The sequence below is a fragment of the Acanthopagrus latus genome, chromosome 18, assembly GCF_904848185.1.
Source record: "Acanthopagrus latus isolate v.2019 chromosome 18, fAcaLat1.1, whole genome shotgun sequence".
NCBI lineage: Eukaryota > Metazoa > Chordata > Actinopteri > Spariformes > Sparidae > Acanthopagrus > Acanthopagrus latus.
This window is the reverse complement of record NC_051056.1, coordinates 23,015,843-23,040,174: the sequence shown is the minus strand read 5'-3', so window position 1 is coordinate 23,040,174 and position 24,332 is coordinate 23,015,843. Positions and strand designations below refer to the sequence as shown.

Here is a 24,332-nt window from a genome sequence, read left to right as displayed (position 1 = left end):
CTCCCCAACAGTTTCTGAAGCATAATCAGAGTGCTTTGTAGCCACACTATTGCACTGTCTCCCAAAGACTTTCCTGACTGACATTGTGCACCCTCAATTAGTAATTGGGAGTACTGTAGGATGCAGCACAGCCCACAGAGAATTGTCAGTTACAAAAACATAGGCGACAGCTTAATTTATGGGATGAGTAATTCCTTTGAGGAGCTGCATATAACTACAAACAGCTCAATAACTTCCATCAGTGTGGGTTTCAGTGGGGTGTTTCATAGTGTGAATGCTGTTTCAAAGTATTTTACGTGTCGACAGGGGAACTATTCTGAGGTCCATTTGTGGCTGAAAGCAGCCTGATTTGAAGACAGTAAATATGAACTCAAGCTACAATCAGCTTCATTATATAATGGACGAATCCTCCTATAACCATGAGTATGAATGTGTATGTGTACACTCCCCTTCTGCATGCTGCTCTGTGACTTGTTCAGTGATAATAGCTATTGTGAGAATGTGATATTCCTCTTTGTTTATGGGCAATATTGCCTCTAAAGTACAATCATATTGGCCAGATAATGACCAAAACCAAGCAAATACTCTTTAACTTGATATTGTGCTCAGGACTTTCAAATAAATATTAAATGATTAAAATATTGATGAGATATTTGAGACAAAATGTGGCTTCTCATGGCTTACGGTTAATAAAAGAAACTTATGACTAAACATGTGCTGTGCCTTTAATACCTACATTGTATAATTTTTTTAATCAGATGAGTTGAAAAAAGACGTGTTGAACATTATTACTGAAAAAATATTTTAATTGAAAACTCAAAAAGAAAACATTCACAACACTGACCAGACAACTGCAATCATGAAGACATAATCACAACTTCGGGTAGTGCATGGAGAGTCTCACTTAAGCCTCCACAAGCATTTTGTGAAATACCCAGACTCTTGCTCTTTTGGACTAAAAATCAACTTTGTTTCCGTGTTGCTAGGAAACTAAGACGTCTCCTTTCTATTTTCAGTGGCGACATCTTTTCTCTCATACTGACTGCATTCCAGTAATCTCTAAGATGTTCCATTCCTACTTTCCTAAACTGACCTCTTTAACACCTAAAAGAGATACACTAACATGATAAGTGATTCAATATGTGTGAACATTCTTCAATTGGTTTGTAATCAGTTCAACAGTCTGTCTCAGGCCACGACTGGCTCCTTGAGCTGGCAGGCTAAACTCCCTCACCAGCTCGACTGGTTTGGTTAATCTCTCCCCCGGAGCTGCTCTTCAGGCTGGAGGAAAACATGCCTCGATACATGGCCCTCTCTTTTTGTAACTCCCGATTCAGTTTCTCCTCGGCCCTCTGCAGGTGCTTCCTCACATTGGCATCTGCGATGGAAAGATGAAATGTTTGTTTTGAGATGGCATACTTTTCTTTATCCCACAGGTGTTCAAATAAACAGGAGCAGGCTAGGAGAGACTCCGCAGAGTGATGCTAGAAATATTAGTTATATTTAGAATTGATTTATTCAGAAATATTCAGCAATCTGTGACAGAACCAACACCTTTCTGTCTAAAGTAGCCTTGTAAACAAATGTAGTCAGTCCATGAAATAGGAAAATAGATTGCAGTTTTGTCTTTGTAGGCTCTGTATTTGCAGAGTGTTGAATGTTTTATCAGAATGAATATACATGGTATATTGAAGTTTGTATCTTGCTTGTGTAATCTGTGACAAGATGAATTTGATAATTTGTTATATTTGGAGGTGCTGCTAGGCAGACTTTTATCTCTGGACAGAGCCTTCACCAGTCTTAATACTGAGATAAGCCGACTGGCTGAAGCTTAAGATTTAATGGACAGGTATGAGAGTCTTATTGATTTTCTCATCAGACTTTTGGCAAGAATGCAAATATATGTTTTTTTCCCGAAATATTGAACTATTTCAAATAATTTTAAAGTATTCAAACTATATTGGGTGGTTATCAAATATGAAACTGAATCATGATAACTAGCAACAGTCTGTATATATTGGTTGTACTAAGAGAGAAGTGTAGAAATAAGCTGCAAATATCCTTGTTAAAATTATTTATGAAAACTGAACACACAGTCTACACTGGACAGTTTTTGGTTTGCCTGACACATCTATTGTGAAATATATGCTTCCAGTTCAATCAGTGCAGTTGGCCTATAAAGGGCCACATAGGGGCTCAAGCATCACTCACACCTACAGCAAGAGTAGTATCCACGTGGAAACACAAGGCAGATCTGGTACAAAGTAGTTACCACAGATTACCTACAATTCACACGATACTATAACTAAAGTACTTAAGTGGAGATGCAGCTTGACATGTTTTGGTATGACTCAAAGTCTACTTTGGTATCAAAAAAAGTACTGTTCAGGAACCTGATTTGAACCTAATCTGTTGTCAACAAAAGCTGAAATTGACTGCTGTCTTGTTTTGTAGACTGGTCAAGTGCTTAAGTGTTTCATCAGATAAATGCTTTGAATGTGAAGCTGCAGCAGCTGGAAATGTTTGGTTTGCATTAGCAGACACTCAATACAGCGCACTATAACTACTGACCAACACTGACAAGTGCCATGTCTGATGAAATGTCCTGTGATAATAACTAACATCGTCGTTGTTGGGAGTTTATAAAACTTCCTCACCATGGCATCCCTAGACTGAAGCTGCATGACCAGTGCAGAGGTTGTACTGGACTGCAATATGGTATTTGGAGATTTTTTAAATATATAACTATTCATTTGGGGACGATGGCCTAAGCCTGCTGTGCCGGCTCTTTTCTTACCATTAGGCTGCACACCGCAGGCCTGGGTGAGATACTGTTTGGCAGTCTGTGCATCTCCCATCTCCAGAGTGGCTACTCCAGCCCTGTACAATGCTTTGACATCACCCGGTCGCCACTGCAGTACCCGCAGGCTGTATTCCCGCACACGAGCATAGTCAACACTCTGTTTCTGCAGCAAACAGGCTGAAAGAAATATATAAAAAATATGGTACATGCTGTAACCAGCTGTCAGTTTCAATTGTAAAACAATCAATGTAAAGGCTCTCGTATAAAGGAAGTCACCTCAGTGGCGCATCACTGACCTGCAGAGGGATTTGTTCGTAGGAAATGTTCACATTGAAATGATTATGCAAAGGGCTCAATATAAAACTAGTGACTTCATGAAAGTACTTAACTCAGAATGTTTTTCTGAAGAGTTACCACTTGAATAGATTTTAACAGAATCTCTGATGTATTTCAGTCAAACCTAGTTCTCTTTTTCACCCCTAGATTTGCATAGTTGTGATATTTTATCTACCAGCTAAGTTGTTGTAGCAATCCACTTGTGTGTTTCTCAGTGCAGCCTCCTGTTCAGGTGTGAGTGCAGGCATCTCATGTCCAAATCCTTTCATTGACGTCATCACTTCAGAGTCGAGGCCTCGGAGGACCAGCAGAGCCCGGTGATAACGCCCGATGGCTGAGCGAATGTTTTTCTCTCGGTAGAAAGCGTTCCCTTCAGTTTTCATTTGGGCTGCATCCTCCAGCAAAGTCCAAACGGGCTTTGTGGAAGTCTGTTTGTATCCGGAAAAGCTTGGTTCTGCTGCTGCTCCCTGCACATCCAGACTCTCCTCTCCTCTTCCACCCTCCATTTCTGCGATGGAACTAGTCAGCTGTTCAGATAGCGTAAATATAAATTAATTACTGAAGAAGCTGCTGGAGGGCAATTCATACAAAATCAGACACATCAGTTCAAGCTCTTATTCATAGAAGAGATCTTGCTGAATTCCCTATCCAGTGAATGTTTCATGTGTTTTTTAAACTTTAATTCAAAATCTTCTTTGTCTCCTTTCTTATATAGTTGCATTATGGATATTGTACAAACCAATAATTTTGAGGCTTAACCCATCCCATCTGCCTCGTTCAAGCTTGTGGAGGTGAAATATGCATAATCCTTACGATATGAAATAACGCAATATCCTGAACATGACATTTTGCTCAAATCTAATATGAATGTTGTTGTTGTTGAAAAGTCATGTGTGACAGAAGTCTGTTAATTTAAAACACAGTTTGCAATCAGTTCTACTCTGTGAGGTATACACACTTCAATTAGGAACACTGTATCTGATTCAATTAGGATTTTTCCAAGAACTGTTCACAGTGAAGTAAGATTTAGAATAAGAAATAAGTCCAAAGATCAAAACATACGATGGGACTGTGAAAATCTTACAAGATCCAAGCATTTATTAGAAAGTATTCTAAGGGATTTTATTAGAATGAGAGAAGAATCATTTCCAATAAGAACCAAATCCTCTTCATAAAGAATTCCTTTTGTTGGATTAATATTGGAGCCTGAAAAAGCAGATTTCCAGTAGGACTGACCAAACATTCTTCTTATAGGATTCGTGAAGGGTTTTTTTTTGACTAGGGAGAACATCAAGTTCACTGATATTAGCAGACACCATGGAGCTTACTGTACGAGAAGTATGGGTCCATTGTAAACGACAACTATTTCCACGTTGCCGAGAAGATATCTAATATCTGCGTCGATCTTAGGGGCGTTACTGTCCTAGTTTTATTGATACCTGTAAGATATAGATTTAGGTTTACTGATCTTATACATTTAATTTTTGCCCGTCTAAATACTCCATCCACCGATGCATGAAACATCATATCATTAAAAGTGATATTTTTGGCCACCCCACCCTGAGAACACTTTACGTCAAATGCCATGTTTCATATTAAATTCGGCCACATTTGCATCATTAACTCGTGTGTGCGTTTTTTTTGTTTGTTTTGTTTTGGGTTTTTTTTGATTAAGGAATGTTAGCTTGCATCGCTCGGCTAACACCCGGAGCAGCATAATCGGGGGGGTTGCTAGGTAGCAGACGTCGTTACTCGAAGACGTCATTGATATTGAGCATTCTAAACTGTTTTCAACGAACACGTTAACGGTTTGCGCCTACAGCTAACGGAGCTAGCGACGTTACTATGCTAACCTCACCTGCTCGCACTCTGGCGAACTGCCTTTACGTTCAATTCAGGGACGCCAATACATTTGAGTGGTTCGGTACGTGAAGGTGCGATGTGTAAATTGCTCCGCGTCGTCTCACCTTACACGCCACTGTAAAGATAGTCAACGGGCGGCTACTTCTCGCGGTTGACAGTCATTCTGCTGCCGTTCAGGCGCTTCCTTGTTTTCAATGAAGTGGTCAAAACTTCAGCCCCCACGCAGCGCTACTGCCACCGTGAGGCCGAACCTGGATGTGTTTTTGTTCCATTTATTAAATCCACCAAAATCTACCAAACGGATTTCAATGAAATTCGGATTAAGAATTGCTCCCCGTCCAGAATAGATCCCATTAATGTTTGCTGCCAATCTGGACAGATGGACGGATTTGTTTTTGTTCATCTCTGAGGAAATAATGCACGGATCTTCATGAAGACAAATCAGGGTGATGACTGGCATATTTAAGTGAGTACAAAAGTTCGGTCTTGTTGGAGGTATGTGCTCTGCTGAGTGCCATTCTAGTTCTTACAATTCTAGTGCTAATTCAAGGTAGAGTGGTAGATTCTTGTAAGCAGACTGGTTGGAATCCCTGGCTCCCCCAGCTGCATGTCGAAGTGTCTTTGAGCAAGATACTGAACCCCAAACTGCTCCAGATGAGCAGGTAGCAACTTGCATGGCAGCCTCATGAATGTGTGTGTGAATGGGTGAATGCGACAAGTGTTGTAAAACCGCTTTCAGTGGTCTGTAGACCACTTTAGACCTTATTTGAAAACATTATGATAGATTAGACATGATTAGTGCGATAACTTTCAATACTGTATACGCCACCAAATCAGACATAGCCATGAACCGTTCAATATAAAGTAATACAACAAACCTAAGAACTAATTGCAGAATGTAGAGCATCAATGGCTGTACTGTGTCATTTATAGACAGTTTCACATGAACATTAATGTACCTTAAAGCTTATTCAAGCTTGTATTGGTTGTTTGATTATTACACATAAAATACCATTCATGTCATGACCAGTAACAGTAACAGTAACATAAGTCAAGAAGCCCGGTTTATTGATCCCCAATTAAATAGAACTAAAACATTACGCCACAGCACAGTAGAAGTAGCCAAGTGATGACTTCTTGTGGCCTATCAGTTAATTGAGACATGGTAATATAGCCCCAAAAGATGTCCCATAAAACCATTTCTTTGTCAGTCCTGCAGATTTGTCGCCAACATTAATTCCATCTCATTTTGAACTTTGGCTGTCTCCTTTTCGTCTCTTTCGGCGGTCCCATGGTTCCCTAAAACTTGAAGGGCTGACGGTGTTTGGATTTTCACTTTAAATACATCCCACCTCTCAGGAATCACTCCTTTATTGAAAAGCAGTGAAGCCAGATAGGACAACAACAGAGTGACAAAGATAGTGGACAACATGCAGATTGTCCTTACAGGAGAGTGCTGGATATAAACGCCATCCTCAAGAGTGCATCCTGGGAAGTGGAGCATGACTGGCAACCCTATCAATGGCTCTCCACTCAGCACTCTCATCAGCACTCCAACCAACAAGCCCATGATGGAGCCGTAGCCATTGGAGATGTTACAGAAGAGGACGCAGAGGAGTTGGGGGAACATGATGGTGTAGGTTATGTCTGAGCCCAGGATCCATAAAACCATGACGCTGTTCTGTAAGAAGGTGAGTGATGTGCCAGCCAAGCCCACCAACACCACGGTGACTCGGATCACCCACTGGAGCTCTCGATCTGATGCCTGCAGGAGGAAAAAAAAAACCTTGAAGCAGGAACAGAAAGAAACAGCCATGATTCTGTTCTTCTCCTCTGGTCTCCTCTTACCTTGGTCCTCAGGATATTCTTATAGATGTTGGATGTGAAGATGGAGGCGGAGGACAATAAAGCAGAGTCCGTAGATGACATCACCGCAGCAGCTATTGCTCCGATACCAATGATGGAGATGTAGTTTGGCGTGAGATACTGCAGAGCAATGGGCAGAATCTGACTGGCTTCACCTCGCTCGTACGGGGACGGGGATTCATATGTGGTCATGTTCCAATCTGATATCCAACAAAGTAAAGATCTGACATAAATCATCATGGTCTCACTATTTTTTTATGCTGAATTCTATCACTGTACCTGTTGATGCCGCTACTGCGCCGATCAAAATCGATGGGACTCCAAGTATGAGGACGAGGGCAGCTGCAATAAAGCAGGTGATCCTGGCAGTGGCTGACGAAGAAGCTGACAGGGTCCTCTGGTGGAAGCTTTGATATCCCAGGTTACCTAGAGACTTATACATAAAACAAAGAAAACCATTCTTTCTATATATTCACTTGTTGTTACAAGTAAGCTGTGCTATGCTTGTTGGGGTTTGCATTGCTATCACAGGAACTTTGGAGGGCCTGGAGGAGAATATCGGACTTGGATTTGAATTTTTGCTGAGGTGAAGAGACCAAAGTGGACATTGACGGAGGAGGTGGAGAAAAGAAAAAAAGAGAGGGACCAAGCAGGAGGATGAACTAGAGTACATCTCAGACTGGGTGGCGGGAGCGTTTGGGAACTACAAGGCTGCAAGACTGCAAGATGCCGAACTTGACTTGTTGCTGTTGAATGGTAAGTCATATGAGCTTGCTTGCTAAGTTACATGTCTCTTGTTGTTCCACTTGTTTGATGTTTGGCTGTGTTAGTAAAGTTGTTGCAAGTTGTTGATCATAAGCCCAGCCCATTAAGAGTATTTAGCCGGTAGTATGTTTTAGCCAGGTATTGTTGTCTCTGCTTCAGGTTATGTTGACTTGGTGTGCTGTTAAACCATACAGATATCCATGTAACCCATGTGTCATTACATGTTAAACCCATGTGATATACCAATTCAAATTTCCATGTCAAACCCATGGACAGGACAAAATAATACTCCTCTGTAGTCCTTACCAATATTAAGAAATTATCAATCCACCTCCACGCTGTGTCTCCATCTATTGATCCGATCCAGGGGGCCTGGTAGGTGAAGTTGAAAGCGGTCTTGGTGATGTCAGCTGAATGGGGGTTCGTCAGGATGAAGGGGACACATAACCACTGCAGAAAAGACAAAGAAGGTTTCAGTGGCTAAGGTAAAGTAGTGTGACAGGTCAGGTCAGGTTAGATGCTTGGCAGGATTCCAGGGAGTCATCATAAACTTTTTATGAGATCTGATAAGAGAGAAGACATTGTGTCCCTCATAAGAAAAAATTAGTTTGCTGTACAAATGAACTCAACAACAAAACTGATTTATACAAGCTTCAAAATGTTGAAGTGTTTAGTGAGGAACTCACCAAACTAACGAATATGAGGGTCAGCTGTATGATGTCTGTGTAGGCCACAGAGTAGAGGCCTCCCATCAGCGTGTAGACGATGGCTACAGCAGCAGAGATCCAAATACAAAGAGTGTAGGGCAGATCCAGGATCACACTCATAGTTGCACCTATGACGTCACAACGACACATGTACAAATTGAATACATTGAACACTATTTCAGACAGAGTCCTTGTTCTTTTTTCATTGTCCAATGTGCATATCAAGATGAATACATCTTCAGTTCAGTTAAAAACAGATTATGGTCATAGTTGATTATTGTAAACCTATTGTTCTACTCAACTTTTTCTTGTTGTATTGTAATATTTTATTAAGATTCAGTTTGTAAAATACTTGCACCATAGACTACATTTCCCCAAATTTTGCAGGCTAACAAGTTGTTCAATTTAACAGCTGTCGAGTCTCTGCTCATATTACATCTATTGACAGATGTCAGGGGGTTCACAGCATTGCATAAGTTGTAAACCTGCTTCAGCATCTCACCAGGTAATTTTCGTGAAAAGATTATACAGTCCCTAATACAAAATGCTTGTTTCGTTCCTGAGAATATACACTGGTGGTGCATAGCAAGACTACAAGTTCATGACAAATATGCTCATTGAGAGATGGTACAGAATTTATCATAGCAAATGGAAAAAGAATGTGAGAAAACGTGGATCAGTGCCACTTACCTAAACCAATAAGAGTTCCTGTAACCCAGATTATGTCAGATATCAGCAGCGCCACAGACAGAACACCACTTATCAGATTTCCATACTTGATCTGGAAGGGGTCCATCATCGTCACATATTTTCTGTCTCTCATTGTCTTGGCGAAGAAGAGCCCACCTTAATAATTGAATCACACAAAGGGAGACAGATCTGTGGCACTGCATGTACCCCTGCATCTTGTCACATTAGCATTGCACTCCATCAACACATTTCTATGTGCATTTATTAGTAAATAGAGACAAAGTGGCATCCCTTCTGTTTGAGTTGTGCAGTGAGCTACACCTATGATGATTCTCGATATCAAAGATGACTTTCCAAGTCAGAAAAAAAAATCTGAGTTCTGTGAACCACATCAGAACTACATCGTCTAAAGAAGAACGAGTTGTTTCTGCTATTGCCGTCTACTCAAATGCTCCTACAGTGCACAAAAACATGGCAGATTTTTGTTTTGTTTTGTGACTTCTTGTTCTTCGTCTTTGAGGTTCATTAGCAGTCTCCGATCAAATGGTTCTGTTACGGGTTCACCACCTGCGATGGAAATTCTGTCTTAACACACTGGCCCAAACATCTGACATCTGAAATGTTTGGCGAGACTCGGACAGGTTGGGGAACAAATCTGTTTGGTCTGTTCACCTGTGTTGGAAGCTTTTGGAACCGCGTGAACGGTGTCTGGTCAGATTCAACTTGCAAAGTCTGAGAATGTCGGCAGTCGAAGGATTGGATGACATCGGATACTCTGATAAGTTTTCTGTTCAAAGACCACTCTGATTGGCTGTGTGCGTGTGAATTAACTCAGTGTGTGGGAGGGCCAGAACAAACCACTTTTATCCTTCTGCGGCATGTTCGTATAATAATGAGCCCGAGAGCAGACAATGCGACCCTCAGCTCGGCCATAATAATCTTTCAAGTAATGCCAAGTAGAGAATATTGAGCCAATACTGTGTGCGCTTTGTTTTTCTATGATAATCTAATGTCTGCACCCCGTTCCATCATTTCTTGTTTTCATATTTTGGATTACTGGCACGACACTAGTGCCACCTGATGTTAAGGAGACAAATTGCATATCGCACAAGTGCAGAACATACAGACTACTGTGTAGTTGACAGTTGCTGAGGCGCTATGTTTCAATGCAACTTTTCTGCCAAACGGGTCAGAGGAGAGGCAAACGAGTGGTGGGATAAAGGCAGTTGGTCGTCGGCTTGAGTCTGGGCGGTGTGTGGGCCCCTTTAAGAAGCAGCGGTTTTTGACAGGCTTGATCAGTAGATAATAATAGAGACTAGTACAGTGTTACAGCCACGACCATTCTGATGAGGTTCCCGATCAGTAGTCCCTTTAACCCATCGCGGGATGTCCATGTTTACCGAAGAGTGAGCTTGGTTAACCTTGGTGATACAGTATGTTTTTGGGACATGACGCACATGCATTCTGTGCACAGACAAAACATTCAGTCGTACCTGAGATGTGTTACTTCAATAACAACTGTATCTCCAGACTGATAGCTTTAATCTAAACCTTGGTTTCCACAGAAATGAGACTGTTTTTGCTTCAGTCTTAATACAGCTTTGCTAAGCTTACAGACACAGAACAGTGGAAGGTCACTAAATGAGGAGGGAAATTCCATCAAACTGGTTCTTCTTCTACTCCGTTTTACAGCCATGCATAATGTAGCCTATACCAAAAACTTATGAAAAAACTATGCATTGCTTAGGCCTTTATTTATTCTGCGCAGGTACATCTAACACCAAATCTAGGATTACAATCTACAGATTTCAGAAATAAATCACATTTTTTAAGTTTTGTTTAGAAAAATGAGGATATTCAGTATAAAGATTAGAGAAAACTGAAAACAAGAAAAGCTGTCCTACCAATGATGAAAGACGTAGCAGCTGTTACTGGAATGACAGCCCAGGTCAGTCCCATGGTTGGAGTGTACACCGCCTCGGCCAGACCAACAATGAAGCCCCCTCCAACAAATGTAGCTGTAGGAAGCATGTGTAAGCAACATCCCCAACACAAGCCTGCACGTATATACTGTAAACATGTCCCAAAGAAAGAAATAAACAAAAAAGCAAATCCGATGATGATAGCACTGTTCTGTTCAGTGCTCTATAGATATATAGAAAAACTGAGAGAAACATTGAAATGATGTTGTGACCGCACCATGGCTAGCTGACGTGGATGTTGCCTACATTAGCTAACGTTAATGTTGCTAATGCTAAAGCTAGCAAAAATTAGGGCAGTACGATGCCGTTATACGATTGGCTCTCAAACCTTGATGGAAGCTGGGACCTACTGTCCAAATTCTTACACGCAGGTAAACAAAGCAATTCTTCATATGCTACAACTTGATGTCTGGAAAGCTGTGTGAAAAACTACAAGAGGCACAGTGGAGTCCAAGGGTGCTACACGGTGCCTCATTGTGACATTATCTTTGGTGTTAAAAAAATAAGGAAGTTACCTGAAACTACTGCCCCATCACACACTCACCTGTCATGGTGAAGACTCCCACGGCAAGGCTGATCCCTCTGTTGCCTAGCAGACTGACCTCTGTCTGGTCTGCCTGGCTGCTCGTCTTCACCTGCTTGGACTTCATGGAGGCCCAGATGCCGGTCCCCAGCACCAGCAGGTAGAAGAACACCATCACCACCACTCCTGGGACGTTCAGGCTCATTGTGTGACGGCCTGTCTCTTAAAATTGTACAGATTGTGAATTGATTGTGAATGAGACACTTGTGAATCGTCTGCGGACTGGGCCAGGACTGGGCATAGCTAGAATATAGTACTGATCACACACACACTTGGAGTTTTCTCATTGTTAGATCCACTAGGTGGAGGAATGCTGTTTTGACTGTTCTCAAATCTAAAATTTTGACTGGAGTTCTCAAATCTGTGGCGAAGGTAATGCCAAACGGCTTTGCGCTCTGCTCTTTCAGAAGTCCTATCAAACCTTTGATCTTAGGAGATCTACCAAATGCCATCCCCTGATTCTCTACTCGTGGGATCCCTCTTAAAGTCCCATAGGCTGTACCTGCCTACTTCTAATTGGTCACTGCGGTGGGTTGAGGGTCCATCTGTCCAATCGACTAGAAAAGGAGGTGGTCTATCTCCCTGCTCATTTCCCATAAATGACTAAATCTGTTACTGTCACTCCTTGGGTCTTGTCCTCCAAAATTACCTAAATGATCTCTCTGTCCTTTTCTGGAGATGTACAAGTTTAGACATCTTCCTCCATCTGACATAGTAGTCAGGCTCCATTTTAGTCCCTATAGAGGCCTTGTCTCCTGCTAACCTTTGACCCACACACAGCTGAACGCTGACTCCAAGGTCCCATGGAGCTGTGAGCCCCGTGCTGTTTACATTCCCTAACTCACACAAGGAGAAGGAACACAATAAATTTAAACTGAGTTGAATTAAAGGACAGGATGTGTCCAGAAGAAGACAGGATCATAGCCAAGAGGATCAAAGCGGGCCAGAGTTTTCATCCACTCATCTGCCTCACCCTCCACTCCCAAGAAGACTTGAGCACCATGAAGATCACCCTCAAGCTCACCTGCCACTTCACTTAGGGTGCCATCCTCCAGCACAGCGGGCTCTGATTGGGCCGGTACCACAATGACCTTCAATTCCATCAATTTACCGATAATTAGAGCTTTAAGCTCCTTCTTAAGTAATTGTTTAGTGTATGTGATACCATCGCAAATTAGACCTGCTCTGACTGACCGTGCCTTCAAAATCTCTTGTAACTCCAGATCATTTCTTGCAGTACACTGTGATGGCTTTTGGCATGTATAATGCTCCGGCCACCTTCCAAAGATTGGTAAATGCAGTTTTTAACAGGCATGATGAGCTGTAATGCCTGTTTGGATGACCTTATTGTGTACACCTCAACTTGGGAGGAGCACATGAAGATACTTGAGCAAGTCTTCACTTGGCCCGCTGAAGGGTCACTCACACTAAATCTCACAAAGTGCGAATTTGGAAAAGCATCTGTTACGTACATAGGAAGGCAGGTGGGCCAAGGTCAGGTGCTCCCCATAGAGGCTAAAGTATCCACCATATCACAGTGTTCAGTTCCCGCCACTAGGAGAGCTCTTTGCAGGTTTGGCACGTTACTACAGGAGTTTCTGCTGTATCTTTTCCACCATTATCCATCCACTAACCACTCTGCTTAGTCCTAAAGTAGATTTTGTGTTGACTCCGGAGTGCCAGCATGCCTTTGAAAGTGCAAAATCTCTCTTAAGCCATGCCCCTGTGCTTGCTGCACCTGATGTCTCCAGACGTATCCAGCTGGAGGTTGATGCTAGCGCTGTTGGAGCTGGTGCTGTGTTATTGCAGGAGGATGTCGATGGGGCTGACCACCCTGTCTCTTACTTTTCACGTAAGCTCAACGACAACATGTTTTTGGCTTGGCATAAGTAGGGAAGTAGACGGGGAGGTTTTATTTTCATTTTGTTGTAGCAGCAGTAGCTCATTTTATGAGTCCTCTTTTGGACCTAGTTGTCTGTGTATTTAAGCAGCATGCCCTCTGTCCTTTGCCTTCATGGTTTGTGTTTTGCTGACAATCCCACTTCTGGTGATTAAATCACTTTAATTTACCCTGAATAAACCCTGTAGACTTTGTTGTAACTCATCAACAGTTGCTGCTTGAGTTGAGTTGCTTGACTTTGGACTTTTACAAGCAAGGAAGATAATTGCATTGTTGTGGAGAAGTATACACACTTTACTGGAATGTGAACAAGGGAACGGCCTTGGAGCTTTGGAGAGACTACCATATATAGTAAAAAAAAAAAAAAAGAAAGAAAGAAAGCAAAAAGCTTAGCTCACTTATGGAGCCCTTACATAGACTTTTTGGAAACTTGTGATTTTGAAATCTGATTAATTTGAAACTTTCTCTGAGTTATACACTGCTGGGATTTTATTTAAAATGATTTAAAGGGATATTCTGGCAGTTGAGCATTTCTAACTGCATTCGGTAATCGACTTGCAGGGCTTCTCCACAACGAGCTAGCTGCTGCAGGAGAGTGGTGAGCTGTGTTCTCTTTTCAGTAGAAATCCGGCTAAGCTAGCAGGTGTTTGATGCCTCGAGCTATGCACTGAGACCCTATTTGTACTGTTGTTTAAGTTTGGTGCTGTTCTGAGCACTATTTATGGCTATGAGTGGCTTTTTGATGACGGTGTCTTGATTTCATAGACTGCAGTGTGTTGTTATTGTGCGGTCTTTTCTGAGGTTGCTAAAACTACATAAGCTAGCAGTTGGAAAACTCTCGAGGGGTGGTCTTACTTGGTGTCATGGTGTGTTAGACCATGGATTAAACTTACATCTTGTCATGGTGTCTACCGATGGAAGTATGTGTGTACGTGCTGGTTTTGATGTTGTGCTTGCGAGATAAGAAAAGTAAGTGGGAGTGTCATGCATTGGCATCTACCAGAGCCTCTTTTTTGATACTGCCTGGGAGGAACATTTGGGGGTTAAAAACAGGCTACTGACAAAGTCCATCTAGTGTATAATGATTCACTTATGTTATTTATCTGTTTTATATAGTTTTTTAAAATCTTCGTCCTCAAATAATGTTATGAAGCATTGTCAAATAAGGTAAGTGCAGAAATGAATGCAACACATTTACAAATGTTTTATTTTTACTCCACTACATTTAAGTGATAACTATAGTTACTAGTACATTGCAGTTCAGTTCACAGCCATTTATATTCAAGAAGCTTTTAAGCTGTTATAAATCAGTCATTGATTTATGCATTTTCTGTGGGTGAAATCGTAACTTGTATCAAAATACCTGTTGAACTGCTCCAGAATGCATGAAATGTCTGCAGAGCTGCTTGGTTCAGTGTGAACACAGCAGCAGTGTAGAGAAAGCCTTATTGCGGCTCTTTTAAAGGTATTATCAGTTGGCTGCAGATGTCCTATAACAGATGTCTGCTGTACCAGAGTGAGATTAATGTTGCAAACAGCTATCAACCAAAGTTAAACAGCAACTTCAACTTCAATGTAAGTCGTTTTGTTACTTGGCTGCTAACTGTGACTTTTAATAATAATAATAATAATAATAATTTAAAAAAAAAAAACATAATCAACATCAGTGTATGAACTTACCTCTCTGCTGTGCGTCTGCTGGATTTTGAGGAGGAGGATTCAGATTAGTCAGTCTGTTCTCTCTCTCTCTCTCTCTCTCTCTCTCTCTCTCTCTCTCTCTCTCTCTCTTTCTTAGGGCAAGGAATAATTAACAACTGTCACTTCTCTCAGAGAAAACCAGACCCTGGTTCCTGTACCCGTGACTTTGACTCAGAAATGTCCCCAATGTTTTGACACTTCATTCCTTGAGGAGACCACTTAATTCAAGTATCAGGTTTCCAGAGCATTTTATTATAGTTTCATGTAGAATGCGCTGTTCTCTCATGACTGTTCAGTCTAGACCGTAAATACAAAGTTCACTTGCACTTACTATACTGGTTTTGAGCACCTGCACATGTATGAATTCTCTCACATACATACCTATATATTTGCACTTGCACACACAAGTATTCTCAGTAGTGTTTATGCATGTATGTGTAAGTTCAGCATGTATGTATGTTAGTATGAATATTTTTCTTTTAAAGTAAATCTCAAAGCTGATGTGCTGTGTCAGGATGGAAGTTAAGTCTTTTTCCATCACATTAACTGTGTTCCTTTCTAACATTTACAAATAACGACAGCATTGGATACTGCATAACAAGCTAGATTAGGGTTATCTAGAACTCTGTTGAACACAGTTTCTCTGGCTTGCCTCGAGGCAACCTGGGAACCTGTATATCTCCTTTTTGAAAGTTTGATTTAGTTTTTACCATTTTTTTCCTTATACACCACCAGTCAAAATTTTGGACACACCTTCTCATTTAATGTTTTTTTCTTTATTTTCATGGCTATTTACATTGTAGATTCTTACTGAAGGCATCAATGAATAAACACATATGTAATTATGTGGTAAACAAAAAAGTGTGAAATAACATCAGACGGTTGCCTCCACGAAGTCCATTAATTCCTGAATATGGACACCTCGAAGGGCATTATCCCGCTTCTACCATGGTCACTTGCAAAGAAAAGATATTAAGACCATTACTTTATATTTTCATGCATTTTACAATCAAAATATAAAGTTTTTCACAAGCCATAACTTAGTTTCCTGAGGGTATGACTAATACCTGGAACAAACATTACCCTCCCAAAAGGTTCTTATGCTACGGAGACAACAGGAGATATTCTAGTCCGCTCAGTGATGAGCCAGAAAGCTAACGCTATGCTAGGAAGATTCAAAGTCAATAACATTGCATTGACAAACCGTACATTTAATTTGACTGTATCTTTAACAACAAGACTAGCAAGCCCATGCATTGTCCCCAAATCAATATCAAGATTTTCACAAACAAATGATCAGCTGTGTGTAACGTAGCCTGAAGTAGAGCGTTGAACAGGGAATGGGATGTAAGAGGTGTACTTTCTGCAGCTTGTGTGTTAAAGTCACCATCCTATGGTGTTCAGAGGATAAGGCAGAGACAGGCTGATATGCCAGCTGGCACATTCATTTAGAGCGGTGTACAGACAATTTGACTGGAACTACATACTACTTACTTACTTACTTACTTACTACTTACTTACTTACTTACTTACATACAATACAATACTACTTACAATGTGCAGTTAATGTTTTTAGAGAACTATTGAAGCAAACTGAGAGCATATTGTAAAAATTTGGATCAGTGAATAATTATCTGTCATTCAGGATGTGATTGGTCACACTGACGGAACCTCATTCCTACCAGGGCTGCACCTAATGGTTATATTTTAGTTGTCTGTTAATCTGTTAAAGTATTTGGTCAAATAAAGGATCAATTGATTGGTGTTAAATGTCAGGAAATGTCAATAATGTACTGCACACAGCACATAAAAACAGAGACATGATAACGTAGCTCCCCACGAGACATCTCACTGAACCATTTCTCTTTCAGCCTTGCAGATTTGTGATCAACATGGCTTCAGTGTCATTCTGAACTTCAGGTTTCTCCTTGTCTCTTAATGATACTGAGTTGGATGTCGGTTTTTGGCTTTTCACTTTATATACGTCCCACCTCTCAGGAATCACTCCTTTATTGAAGAGCAGTGAAGCCAGGTAGGAGAACATCAAAGTGGCAACCAGGTTGGACAACATGCAGATTGTCCTCACAGGAGAGCGCTGGACATATACACCATCCTCAAGTGTGCAACCTGGGAAGTGGAGAATGACTGGCAACCCTATCGATGGCTCTCCACTCAGCACTCTCATCAGCAGTCCAGCCAACAAGCCCATGATGGAGCCGTAGCCATTGGAGATGTTACAGAAGAGGACGCAGACGAGTTGAGGGAACATGATGGTGTAGGTTATGTCTGAGCCCAGGATCCATAAAACCATGATGCTGTTCTGTAAGAAGGTGAGTGATGTGCCAGCCAAGCCCACCAACACCACGGTGACTCGGATCACCCACTGGAGCTCTCCATCTGATGCCTGCAGGGGGGGAAAAAAACACCTTGAAGCAGAAACAGAAAGAAACAGCCATGATTCTGTTCTTCTCCTCTGGTCTCCTCTTACCTCGGTCCTCAGGATGTTCTTATAGATGTTGGATGTGAAGATGGAGGCGGAGGACAATAAAGCAGAGTCCGTAGATGACATCACCGCAGCAGCTATTGCTCCGATACCGATGATGGAGACGTAGTTTGGTGCGAAGTGCTGCAGAGCAATGGGCAGAATCTGACTGGCTTCACCTCGCTCGTACGGGGACGGGGATCCATACGCGGTCAAGTTCCAATCTGATGCCAAAAATGTAACATGAATAATGTGGTCTCACAAGCTTTTCTTCTTTTTAATTCTATCACTGTACCTGTTGATGCTGCAACGGCTCCAATCAGGACAGATGGGATTCCGAATACGAGGAGGAGGGGAGCTGCAATGAAGCAGGTGATCCTGGCTGTGAATGCCGAGGAGGCTGACAGAATCCTCTGGTAGAAGGTCTGATATCCCAGATTTCCTAGAGACTGGGAACAACGAGAAAGGAATGTTCTACTGTTTGGTTGGTATTGGCTTTTGAAAAACAAGTTTCTTTGAGCCTGCTCAATGGGTCCAAAACAGCATCCCCTGAGGCAGCCCACAAAACCAGTTAAGAGCAATTACTGCTTCACAAGTGCACATCAAATAACAAGTTATTCTGCATCACATGGCAACCCAATGCAGATTCCTTCATTAGTCAACAGTGACTGCATGTATACAAACCAAGCAACTTTACAAAATTACTGAATGTAGTCCTTACCAATAACAAGAAATTATCAATCCACCTCCACACTGTGTCTCCATCCACTGACCCAATCCAGGGGGCCTGGTAGGTGAAGTTGAAAGCAGTCTTGGTGATGTCAGCTGAATGAGGGTACATCAGGATGAAGGGGACACATAACCACTGCAGAAAAGACAAAGAAGGTTTCAGTGGCTAAGTATTGTGACAAGTTAGATCAGGTTAGATGCTTGGCAGGATTCCAGGGAGTCATCATAAACTTTTAGAATATCTAATAAGAGACAAGACATTGTGTCCCTCATTAGAAAAATGTCCTTTCCTGTGCAGATAGATAGTAGTGTTGAGTGAGGAACTCACCAAACTAACGAATATGAGGGTCAGCTGTATGACATCTGTGTAGGCCACAGAGTAGAGGCCTCCCATCAGCGTGTAGACGATGGCTACAGCAGCAGAGATCCAAATACAAAGAGTGTAGGGCAGATCCAGGATCACACTCATAGTTGCACCTATGAAGTCACACCCACACATGTACAAACTGAATACATTTAACACTATTTCAGATTAATTTCTCACTCTGTTTACTATGAAATCCTCTGTGCCCAGTGTGCTCAGTGTGATTAAAGTTTTGATAGACAATTTTATGGTCGTAGTTGGTTATTGTTCGTTTCGTTTCCTTTTCTTTCCGATTATCCGTGAGGGTCACAGGATGTTGCCATTTCCCTTGAGGGGCTGCGGGGCTTACTGGGGCCAAATCCAGTTCACACAATGGGCATAGGCCAGGGTACACCCTGGATGAGTTGCCAGCTCATCGCAGGACTAGTTGGTTGGTTATCGTTACATATAATTTTCAAGCTTAATTTTTCTAAGCTATGTTGAAGCATTTCAGGGTTAAGTGTCAGTGTCTAAAACTAGAATGTAAAATACTTGAACCGCAGTCTAACAAACTGAGAAACTGGGATGACTCCAGCGTGTTTTCAGATCAAGTACAACAGCAGTAAAGTATTTGACAGGTGACAGGTTCACAGCCTAACAAGTTGTGTCCCGTCATGAAGGTTTTGAAATGTGTCCTGGAATTATTACTCTGTCACGAAAACACAATGCCTGCTGCTGAGATTCACAAGTGAAATACAGATTTCATCACATTTGTCACATTGCAATCAGTAAACATAAAAATTGTGACTTTTAGAGAAAACCTTAAAGAAAACCTACATCAACGCGCCATTAACATGTTCAAGCAAACGAATAACAAGTTCATGGTAATTAGGTACAATGAGAGATGGTACAGAATGTATTATTACAAATGGAAAGAGAATGTGAGAAAACCTGTATCAGTGTCACTTACCTAAACCAATAAGAGTGGCTGTAACCCAGAGCATGTCAGATATCAGCAGCGCCACAGACAGAACTCCACTTATCAGATTTCCATACTTGATCTGGAAGGGGTCCATCATCGTCACATATTTTCTGTCTCTCATTCTCTTGGCGAAGAAGAGCCCACCTTAATAATCAAATCACACAAAGGATCTGTGGCACTGCATGTAGCCCTTCATTTTGTCTGTTTAAGGAGGAACACCAATTTGATATTACATACCTGTAACACTGTCACATTCAAGCCTCATTTTGCTGAATAAAACATGTAAGTATCAAATCTTGTATTTGCCACAGAGCTTATTTTCTGCAGTAATCCGAAATCCAAGCCTGATGTTAATGATTATCCTTTTTTATTATATCACAGACCACACACACAGAGACGATAATATCGATATTGATGTTTTAATATTTTATCCAGCTGTGACATTACATTGACTAACACTGAACATTTTTGATATACTATATCTTAGTATAGATAGATATAAATAAACAGAAAAACTCTCTTACCAGCCACTAAAGACAAAGTGCCTCCTAATGGCACAACAGCCCAGGTCAGTCCCATGGTTGGATTGTACACCATCTCTGTCACACCAACGATGAAGCCCCCTCCAACCCATGTAGCTGCAGGAAGCATGCGTATGCACATGAGTAAACAACCAAACACATGCTTTTTCTGTTTTTTCTACTCCTACAGTGTGTTCTAGGTTCTTGTATACACTACGTCCCCATGTAACACATTTTCAATGTCTCGCAGTTAGTTTGGAAAGTAAGAATTGAGGAAGCACAGCTGTTCTGTTGTTGTTCACAGTCCTGGGTCTGGAATGTGTGAGCTGAGCAATCAGAGGAAACTGGGTAGTCCGGAGGACGGGCCTTTAGGAGATAGAGTAGGGATATAATGCGCCAGCACTGTAAAAATTATAAACCTGAAAATTGGCATTATAAATGAGAGAGGTCCATCTTTAAAGAAAGGAGAAACAAAACAAAAAGGTACTGAAAGGGTGAAAAATAAAGGTTACATATAGAAATATATGAAGTTTTTTCACTAGAGTTTAATTTGCCTCACGGTGGTTTTCAAGGGTGCAACCCAAATTAGTTATTCGCCTTACAAACCTGTCATGGTGAAGACTCCCACTGCAAGGCTGATCCCTCTGTTGCCCAGCAGACTGACCTCCGTCTGGTCTGCCTGGCTGCTCTTCCTCATCCGCTTGGACTTTATGGAGGCCCAGATGCCGGTGCCAAGCACCAGCAGGTAGAAGAACACCATCGACACCAGTCCTGGGACATTGAGGCTCATTGTGCACTGACTGATGGACTGGCTGTCTGCATTAATTGCATGTTAAGACAATAAAGAACATATTTCAGTCACCAAATTATACAAACTGAGGATTAGAAACAAACATGTGACCAACTTTTACTTATGGGAGTGAAAATCTTGCCTGATTTCCTCACTTAGCTTATAGTGAGATAAGAAAAAGTACGAGTGGCATTCATTGGCATCTGCCACAGCCTTTTTTTTATACTAGTGGCTTTAACACAACCATTAAGCTAAACTTTACCCATAGTGTGAATTATAGCTTTTTATCTACATGCTGTATCTTTTCAGTAAAGTTAGTTTTTGAGATCCCTCCTCAGCTACATTATTTGCACTGATTCTGCATCACCTCCCTTGCTATGTTATTAAACAGATAACCATGAATCGGAGCACTGCTCGTGAAACTGTAATATATAATTTAGACACTTGGGAAGACTTGTTAGGATTATCATGGCAACACTGTGCAGACAGACGTGATGTTACGTTGCTCCTTCATGGCCATGTTCTATAAACTATCTCAACGTAAGTCATCGGTGTCAAGCGAGACAAAATTCCACAACAAGCAAGGGAACAGACTTTGACACAAGACTGTTGCTCTCCACTGAGTGAACGCCTGCCTCTTCACCTTCTTTGCTTCCTCCATCAGCTGGGTTTTCTCCTATGCTCTGTGATTTTCTGCAGTTATTTCAGTTACTCCACTGTTAAATGGGGATATGACCAGGTAAAAACAATGCCTCTTCCTGTTTTGGTTGCGCAATGGCAGATGTGCATCCATAATGCAAACTTCATTTTTGCAGCAAAAACTGAGCTTGGTTGGCCGGCTAACTAGCCCAGTGAAGGTGAGGGTTATAGAGAACCAGTCTATCAATCTGTCCTCCCTAACTGTTCAGACTTCTCCAAAGGGATTTTAAGGATGTGCCTATGGAATAAGCTGTTGTCTCATACTTTGCCCTCTAAACATGTTGCAGCTCTCAGTTGGACATTCACTTGCGAGTGCCAAAGAACAACTCAGCCCTTCCCCAGGCTAGCCATGGTCGAGTTCTCTTGTTAGGCAGAAAGAAAATGCCTATTCCATGCACTCAGATAACCCAATATCTGACATTTCTTGTAAAACCAGCATGATGGGTCTTCAGCTTTGTAAAAGCAGATGTCATACTTGTCGTTACACAGCCTGTTAAGGTGGTATACAGCTAAACACAGAGTTACGAACCTGGACTTCACAAGTTTCATAGGACTGGAGACACAAGAAAGGAAGGAATGTTCCCCTAAGTACACCTGCCGTCCACCTGTCAATCATGAATTGATCCTGCTGAGTAAATTAATGTACTGTAAAACTATTTTATGTTCTTTTCATATATTTTAAACATCTAAATTGGAAAGTAATGTTGGTAACTATAGCTGTCATAAAAAGTAAAAGTAAAAAACATTTAATGTTGGTGGAGTTTCAGAATAAAGTAACTGTTGAGCAACACAGACATACTCAGGTGATGTTAAAAGTTGTCTGCCTCACACAGTAAGGTTATTTAGATTGAACAGTTTTTAAAATGAAAAAAAAAAAAGTCTCCTGCTCGTCATCCTCCTCCCTGCTCCCAACAAAAACATAATCAACATCAGTGGATGAACTTACCTCTCTGCTCTGCGTCTGCTGGATTTTGAGGAGAATCTTGCAGGTCTGTTACAAAGTGAGGACTCAGTGTCTTAGGAGAAAAGCATGGTATTTATCTGTCTCTGTGGGTGTGTTTTCACTCTAATAGTTACTAATTTATGCCCTGCTGCAATTAAAGAAATAATTCACAGAGAAGGTGATAAGTGAAAACCTTCAGTGATTACTCAGTACCTTACATGGGTAATAAAACAAACTAAAACAAGGTTACAGATCACAGGTTGCGTTCAATAGTTACATTGAACATTCCTGTGTAAGACTTCAGTTCACATTGCTCTTCATGAAGTACAAAATTTCCATCACATACAGTGTTGAACTTCAGCTGTGGTTTCCCTTGCAGACAAATAAAGTAAATCTCCTTTTGAACCCAGTGTAAACTAGAAGAAGTCAGGTGTCTGGGAGTTTGGTTGGGTGACAGACACCGGAGAAAAAGTCTGTCAGGATGGTGAATGAGCAAATGATTCCACTGATCATGGAGAGAAATTACATCATTCTGGTGCCAAAGGGTTGTTGACAAAATCAGGACAAAAAAAACTCCTGCATACTGTTCACCTCACTTGCAATCAAGAATTCATTTTAATAACAACATTTCAGTACAGTACAAAAGCCTCCATTGAGTTATCTTACAAGACAATAGGAGGAGACTTCTTCATCTTAAAGTAGGTTGGTAGAAAAACAAAGTCAAATATGTCAATAAAAACAAACATATTATGCATCAATCAAAGAGCTCATATTCACTATAGGGTGGTGTAAAGATGTCAGGTTTTTTTGTAGGCTAACCTGGAATAATGTCAAATTGTCAACATAATAAATACAATATCGTATCATGTTAAAACTTGGGATTTACATGCCTAGTAATCACAGAACTTATTTCAGGCATTTAACATTTAAAAACCTCATCTACTTTGAGACAAGGGTACCGGATGTGCATAAATGCTAATCTATTTCTGGGTTTCGGGACTAAAAACTACACCACTCTACGAAACCCACCTTACAAGAAAAATATAATAATGCTAAATTATCTGGAATTAAGTATGTGTCTGTGAAAAAGAGGGACTGGAATCACAATGTCGCCGATCCTGTGATACATAGAAGTTTATATCTGGCTGTCACTGCCTTGCATCTCTGCCTGAGTAAGAAGCAAAGCCAGAGACAGAGCCACAGCGTGCCACCAGCCCTGTGAAACAGAAAAACTTCAGCTGTTACCACCACGTGTTTCAGCCTGAGTCAACTTTCAGAGACAATCCTCTGATTGTTACTTCCCTGCATTCCAGTTAATACATGTTTAAGGTTTGGTAAACACAGTTATGCTTTTAAACTGTGTTTATCTTTATTGCCCCCAATCTGTATGCCCAGAGCCACTGGACTGTGCCATAGCCACCCCTCCTTCACCGGAAACTACCCCCTATAGTGTAGGCCATAACACAGTTTGGTCAGGCTAGTGTACTCCCCCCAGAGCTACACTACAGAGTGACTGCCAAAGCAACACCATGGCCAACCATACCGATTGTTGTTTAGACAACCCACTTAACAGTGGATAACCCCTGTGTAGAGCCATTTATCTCTTCCCTGGCACAGAGTGTAAAACCTGGCTGCCCTGAAATCATTAGC

At 41.3% G+C, this 24,332-nt stretch overlaps 3 protein-coding genes and 1 long non-coding RNA gene across 6 annotated transcripts; 1 reads left to right on the top strand and 3 right to left on the bottom strand.

Moving 5' to 3' along the window:
- Positions 1–784: 784 nt before the first annotated feature.
- On the bottom strand, positions 785–5,242 carry ttc9c (tetratricopeptide repeat domain 9C). 2 transcript variants are annotated; one of them, XM_037077437.1, is made up of 4 exons: positions 5,107–5,242; positions 3,315–3,666; positions 2,798–2,980; positions 785–1,378 (listed from the first exon to the last, which is right to left on the bottom strand). In XM_037077437.1, exons 2-4 carry the CDS (start codon positions 3,643–3,645, stop codon positions 1,221–1,223), a joined length of 672 nt encoding a protein of 223 aa, XP_036933332.1. In that variant the 5' UTR covers positions 3,646–3,666; positions 5,107–5,242; the 3' UTR covers positions 785–1,220. The 2 variants fall into 2 exon arrangements, with proteins under 2 accessions (XP_036933332.1, XP_036933334.1); XM_037077439.1 differs by having other exon boundaries at positions 786–1,378; positions 4,998–5,135.
- An 87-nt stretch (positions 5,243–5,329) lies between these two features.
- LOC119007639 lies at positions 5,330–15,694 on the top strand. 2 transcript variants are annotated; one of them, XR_005071184.1, is made up of 5 exons: positions 5,330–5,468; positions 7,194–7,289; positions 7,400–7,624; positions 8,001–8,118; positions 15,291–15,694. It is a non-coding gene; the product is annotated as an uncharacterized LOC119007639 (long non-coding RNA). The 2 variants fall into 2 exon arrangements; XR_005071183.1 differs by lacking the exon at positions 7,194–7,289 and having other exon boundaries at positions 5,332–5,468.
- Positions 5,481–11,740, bottom strand: LOC119007629 (high-affinity choline transporter 1-like). Its single transcript, XM_037077415.1, has 8 exons — positions 11,557–11,740; positions 10,935–11,048; positions 9,031–9,186; positions 8,320–8,468; positions 7,940–8,083; positions 7,148–7,301; positions 6,851–7,068; positions 5,481–6,767 (listed from the first exon to the last, which is right to left on the bottom strand). The coding sequence occupies exons 1-8, from the start codon at positions 11,738–11,740 to the stop codon at positions 6,210–6,212; spliced, it is 1,677 nt and encodes a 558-aa protein (XP_036933310.1). The 3' UTR covers positions 5,481–6,209.
- Positions 15,695–15,845: 151 nt separating the features above from the next.
- LOC119007632 (high-affinity choline transporter 1-like) lies at positions 15,846–21,040 on the bottom strand. The gene is made up of 8 exons (XM_037077420.1): positions 20,857–21,040; positions 20,254–20,367; positions 19,718–19,873; positions 18,733–18,881; positions 18,397–18,540; positions 17,971–18,124; positions 17,682–17,899; positions 15,846–17,597 (listed from the first exon to the last, which is right to left on the bottom strand). The coding sequence occupies exons 1-8, from the start codon at positions 21,038–21,040 to the stop codon at positions 17,061–17,063; spliced, it is 1,656 nt and encodes a 551-aa protein (XP_036933315.1). The 3' UTR covers positions 15,846–17,060.
- Between the last annotated feature and the right edge of the window lie 3,292 nt (positions 21,041–24,332).